General features: G+C 27.9%; 1 protein-coding gene across 1 annotated transcript; it reads left to right on the forward strand.

The window, feature by feature from the left end:
- Positions 1 to 1,521: 1,521 nt before the first annotated feature.
- Positions 1,522 to 2,271, forward strand: LOC112528310 (root allergen protein-like). The gene is made up of 2 exons (XM_025139311.1): positions 1,522 to 1,733; positions 1,884 to 2,271. The coding sequence occupies exons 1-2, from the start codon at positions 1,553 to 1,555 to the stop codon at positions 2,171 to 2,173; spliced, it is 471 nt and encodes a 156-aa protein (XP_024995079.1). The 5' UTR covers positions 1,522 to 1,552; the 3' UTR covers positions 2,174 to 2,271.
- Positions 2,272 to 6,731: the final 4,460 nt, after the last annotated feature.

Here is a 6,731-nt window from a genome sequence, read left to right on the forward strand (position 1 = left end):
TTGGCATTGCATAAACTAGCTTTGTTAGCTACCCGTCGAGACGTGATCTAACGAACTAATCTTGGGAATTAAACAGGATGACCTCTAATCATCGAAGCTAAATCGTAGAAAGACTTAGTTCTAAATAAAAATCTTGAAATGAAGTACTAACCTGAAGTCAAAGTGACGAATTGTCACAGAAGGTCAATAAAGTAATCATTATATTTATAATCTATAACCTTAATAAAAGAAAAATGATATATACATGAGCTGACATTGTAATATTTAATATTAGTTTGATTTTTTTAAAATTATCGTCACCGCACAACACGCGGTGTACAAAACTAGTTATATATTAAAGGAAGAACCAAATGGTAGTTCAATGAGAAGTTTTCTATCATATTTATCTTTTTTCCCATTATTTTGATTTATTTTTAATATACAATCAACACATTAGTTGATAACCCTTTCATTTTCCTAATTTTTAACTCCATTTTCATTATTCTATAAAAGAAATTTGAATCCAAAAATATATAAAACTATATATAATTTTATTTACATAAATACATGCATATTTTTAATTATATGACAATTGAAAAAATAAATCATCAAAATTATAGATAGGTGAAAATTTGTATTATCCATCACATTTACATTCACTCAGAGTATGAATATGTGTTTGTGAAATTATGTGTTTTACCATGCTTCGGATTTTCATACATGGCTAGATGTCTAAACTTATCTATATGTATCAGTCCTTCTTTTACATTAAACACCCTGATTAATACAAAAAGATAAATACATGATATATTATATCAAAAACTTTGATATCATTGAGAGTACAGGCAATTACCAATCACTTTCTACTATATACAAGATGTATAGTTTTTGACTTTGACTTTCGTTTAAGAGATCAGAAGAAAGCATGATGGAGATACGATGAAGAGATTCAAATTTGTTTATCAAAACTTAGCAAAATCACATGTTAATGACGACCATATCATGTCAAGGTTATAAATCAAAATTATATGTTCATTATCTTAAATGCAACTTTAATAGTTGTAACTCATTATATTTTCAAGTAATTTTTTCCAAACAAATGTTGTATGGTGGCCATTACGGCATGGGTGAAATTGAAGTCATTGGAGATGGTAGGAGAAAAATAGAGTTACGGTAAGGACTTGATTTGTAGCGAAAATGAAACCTTAAAGACCCTAGTAATGAATTTTAGGATTTAGACACCTTCTTCCTAACCAATATGAAACTACAAGGAGGAAATTTGTAATTTACTCTGAAAGTAATCTTTCTTAAATATTAAACATGGAACCAATTTGAAAATTTGATATTTGGCTCAATATTAAAAATCGAACCAATTCGATGTGGTTTGATAGTTAAATGCATTAAAATTAGCTTTTCTAATTGCTAATTTAGGTCCACATTTATGTGATTTGAGTAGCTGTCTTTGGTTGACATATATTTAATGTCATTCCCTTTGGTTTAGCCTATAAATACCACAATAACATGTTTGCATTTCATTACCATAAACCATCCATTAATTAGTTGATCATACATCATGGCGGTTGTTACAACTGAGTTAGAGATTCCTTCTTCGGTTTCTGCTTCCAAACTTTTCAAGGCGTTCCTTGATTTTCGTAACCTTGCACCGAAGGTTGAGCCTGAATCTTTTAAGGCCATAGATTACATCAAAGGTGATGGAGGCATTGGAACAATCCAACAAACTACTATGGTTGACGGTAAGTAATTTCATTTCGAACAAGATGGTACTTAATGAGTACACAACTTCATACATATATAACATGTTCGGTTCATTTTTAAATTAGTTATGTGGGTGTAGAAACCTTCTTTAAAATATTTCTTATCATATTAACATTTGATTGATGCAGGCTCTAAAACAAAGCTCACAGTTGATGCTATTGATCATAATAATTTCTCTCTTAGTACAACGATTATCGAAGGTGGTGAATGGATGGACAATCTAGAGTCTGTTACCCATCACGCGAACTTTGTACCTTCTGCAGCTAACGACGGTTCAACCTATAAGGTCTCATCTGTGTATAAGTGCAAAGATCCTGCTAAATTTACAGAAGAAAATGCTAAGTTTGCTGATGAATATACCAAAAAAACTTTCAAGGCTATCGAGGCATACATCGTTGCAAATCCAAATGCATATTAATGTTGGACATTTTTTCCATCTTCACTATGTTTCCTATATGCAGTACTATGTTTTCTTTTATAAATAAGGTGATCAATAATAAAATATAAGTTCATTTGTTAATATTTAGTTCTTATTCATATAATTTCAAAAATCATATATTTGGTTGATTTTTATTTCACTTGTTTCCACTTTCAACGAACATAAACTTTGGTCAATTTGCAATTAACGATGAAATATTCTCTCACAATTTCAGTTGCATGATTCTTGTCGATAATATCTTCTATGTAAGCAACTTCCATCACCAAATCGATTTTTTAGCATAGGATTTTCTTTGCCAATGGAAAGGAAAATACATATTTTCTTTGCCAAAAAGTAGCCACAGACAAAGGACCAAAAATGTAATCACTCCTGAAAAAATCTATTTGAATATGCATATGTGAATCCATATGAATAATCTGTAACGTTGGTTCACATATGCATCATAAAATATATTTTGAATTTTCAATAGAAATTCACATATGAAACTTTCATTAACCTTTGCTTCTTACCTTGTTATTATATTTAGCATTCTTATTTGAACCATCTCCTATATATACATATAAATATATAAGGAAGGGTTCAAAGGATAACAACTTCATTTTACGAAACGTTAGATTATTTTTTTTACCATAGCTAATCACATGTGATACTAAATCAAAGACACATACGACCATTGGCGCCACCTAGGTTGTGGTCCAAGTTACCTGCACACCACCAAGTCCCTTCACATGTATTATCATGAGTAATAAATGTGATTGCACATTTTTTTTGTAAAATAAATATGTTCTCGTTTTAACCTACACCAATATATCTATATAATGGAAGGCTCAAATTAAAAAAAAAAAAATTAAAAATCATAAAAAGTAAGAAGAGAAATAAGAAATGTGAATCATTGAAAAAATCTGTTCGAATATATATATATTTAAATAATCTCTAAAAGTCGATTCTCACTCTCACACACATACATACATATATATATATATATATATATATATATATATATACACACGTTAAAATGAAAATCGTGCAATTATTAAAAACTGTGTAAACTAATTTCGACCAATAGAAATTTTTATTTTTTTCTACTTAAATCTAATTAATAAAAGTATATTGGTCATTTGCTTTGTTTTCTATTAAATATGAAAGTTATTAATAAATCTTAATTAAGGTAACATAATAAAGAAAATTTTATAAATGGTAACATTTAATTATTTAATTTAATTATAATATTAAAAACTAGATTTTATTATATTATGTCTCAGTTTATTATTGCCAAGATTCATGAAAATCATAAGTTATTAGATTAATAAATCAATGAAATCAGTAATAGAATTAAAAAAAATTATGAAACCGGTTTCATACATGGTGAAATTGGTGCATGAAGTAAGTGAAAAAAATTATGAAATGAGTGCATGAAGAAATGGGTGCATCATGAAATGGGTGCATCATGAAATGGGTGCGTGAATGAAGTGAAACCATTTCAAAAAAGATAAGAAAAGCTTGTGTAATTAGCGAAAAGTAAAACAATTTCATTATCAATAGCGTGAAATGACAAATGACTCATCAAACCATGTTGGCCGATGAAATTGGTGATTAAATAAAGTGAAACCATTTCATGGTTTCTAACAAAATATTGTGTAATTAGTGAACAATAAAACAATTTCATTATCAAAATGAAACAGACTCATCTACCAATAACATGAAAATGACAAATGTCTCATCTAACATTACGTTGATTTGTGTATTGATGAAACTGTAAAACCATTTCGTTCATGAAATGTAGTAGTAATTTTTATTATTATTATTATTCAAAAGGTTCATTATATTAAAATTGATTATAGTGTGTTTTATTTTTATTGTTTATCTATTTTAATGATGGATGTAATTTTATTTATAATATTTGAACATAAAATTAATATATTATTTTACAAATAATTTTGTTTCATTAATATTACGATATACATGATATGGTTGTCATTAATAAAACCACTACCAAAGTTACTATTTTACCCTTATAGGGATTATAAAATAAATTTTTATTTATTTATTTTTTTAAATTTCTTAATATAACATAAACTAATCTTGACCATTGATCAAGAAAATGGATGTATGAGATTGGTTTATATGGTTTACACAAATGAGAGCGGTTTTCATTTGATCGCTCCTCGGGGCACGTTCAAATGAAAACCGTGCATTTCTAAGAAACCGTGTAAACAATTTCGACCAATAGGAAAATTCCATTTTTTAATTAAATTTAATCAATAAGGGTATTTCGGTCATTTACAATATTTTTTATTAAATATGCAAGTTATTAATAAATCTTAATTAAGGAAACGTAATAAAGAAAATTGTATAAATGGTAACATTTAAATATTTAATTATATTATAATATTAAAATTTTGAATTTGATATATTGTTATGAGATTGAATCTGCAAACATGTCTTAAAAATTGAATTGCATTATGGAATGAAATCATAAATTATGGTTCACATTAAAAAAATAATGTTAATGAAACAGATTTAATGAATGTGAAACTGGTTCATGTTGTAATTGATTCATGAGTAATATGAAATCGTTTCATGGTGAACCATGTTTCAGTGATGGTGTAGTTGATCCGTTTAGTCGAAAAAATGAAACATGAAACGGGTGCATAATTTATTTGGTTCGTCATGAAATAAATTGCATGATAAAATGGGTACACGATGAATCTGCTTCGGGATCTTGAAGATTGGATCTTGAAGATTGTAATCTGCTCCAGAAATCTTGAAGATTGTAAGGATTAAATGAAAGAATGCATCAAATCATGAGTGAAATTAAAAAAATTAATTTACATGAAACATGTTTCATGAAGGTGAAACTGGGTCATGTTGTAATTGATTCATGAGTAATATATATGAAATCATTTCATGGTGAACCATGTTTCAGTGATGGTGTAGTTGATCCGTTTAGTAGAAAAAATGGAACATGAAACGGGTGCATAATTTATTTGGTTCGTCATGAAATAATTGCATGATGAAACGGGTATATGATGAATCTATTTCAGAATCTTAAAGATTGTAATCTGCTCCAGAATCTTGAAGATTGTAAGGAGTAAAAGAAAGAATGCATCAAATCATGAGTGAAATAAAAAAATTAATTTTCATGAAACAGGTTTCATGAAGGTGAAACTGGGTCATGTTGTAATTGATTCATGAGTAATATGAAATCATTTCATGGTGAACCATGTTTCAGTGATAGTGTAATTGATCCGTTTAGTAGAAAAAATGAAACATGAAACAGGTGCATAATTTATTTGGTTCGTCATGAAATAATTGCATGATGAAACGGGTATATGATGAATCTGTTTCAGAATCTTAAAGATTGTAATCTGCTCTAGAATCTTGAATATTGTAAGGAGTAAAAGAAAGAATGCATCAAATCATGAGTGAAATAAAAAAAATTAATTTACATGAAACATGTTTCATGAAGGTGAAACTGTTCATGGCATAATTGAACAATGAGTGATGAAATGCTTTTATGGTGAAACCCGTTTCAGTGATGGTGTAGGTGATCCATTCAGTAGATAAAATGAAAAATGAAACGGCTGCATAATGTAGGCGGTTCGTCATGAAATAATTGCAAGATGAAAAAATAAATTAGTTTCATTAATAATATGATATACATGATATGGTTTCTTTGAGTAAATGAATATTTGGTTTTACCTTTTTGCCCTTATCGGTATTATAAAATGTATTTTCAATTTTTTTTTATTTTTAATTTTTTTAAATAACTTTGATTAATCTTAACCATTGATCAAGAAAATGAATGAGGGAGATTGGTTTACACGGTTTACACAAATGAAGACTGTTTTTATTTGATCGCTCCTATATATATATATAGTTTATTTCAAATACAACCTGTTGCATTTGTACAACCAATGCAACCCAATAAATTGAGATATTTATGGAAATGATGAGAGTTCATTTATTATGATTTGAATATTTATGGAAGATGAATATGGTTCATTAATTATGATCAATACTTTATATTATAAAACAATTAAAACTTCTATGAAATCACATATTAATCAAATGAAATGGACGGTTGAGATTGAGTTGTATTGGTTGCACAAATGTCATAAGTTGTATAATAACCAACCTCTCTCTCTCTATATATATATATATAGACTTGGGATCATGTGAGACCAATGGTTTTTTGTGAGACCCGTAAGACCAATTCTCAACCTTTGGATTAGATCTACAATCTCAACATTCATAATCATAAAATTGCCATGAGACTTCTCAATAATCACAAAATTGTCACCGTACAACTTTAGACCATTAGATCATTAGCTTATAAAGTTGATCAATAAACATAAATTGGTCTTACGGGTCTCACGAAAAACCTTTGGTCTCACGTGAACCCAACCCTATATATATATATATATATATATATATATTTAAATAAATTATTTTGAATTTTTCAATTACTTAAATATAAATCTTATTTTAACTTTCTGTTATGATATATACATGTAGAAAAAACCATTAAAGATAA

Source organism: Cynara cardunculus, assembly GCF_001531365.2.
Source record: "Cynara cardunculus var. scolymus isolate 2C chromosome LG 15, CcrdV1, whole genome shotgun sequence".
Lineage (NCBI taxonomy): Eukaryota > Viridiplantae > Streptophyta > Magnoliopsida > Asterales > Asteraceae > Cynara > Cynara cardunculus.

Coding starts and splice junctions, on each gene's coding strand:
- LOC112528310 (XM_025139311.1), top strand. CDS start 1,553: ATGGCGGTTGTTACAACTGAGTTAGAGATTCCTTCTTCGGTTTCTGCT. Junction 1,734..1,883: donor ACAAACTACTATGGTTGACG/GTAAGTAATTTC, acceptor TGATTGATGCAG/GCTCTAAAACAAAGCTCACA.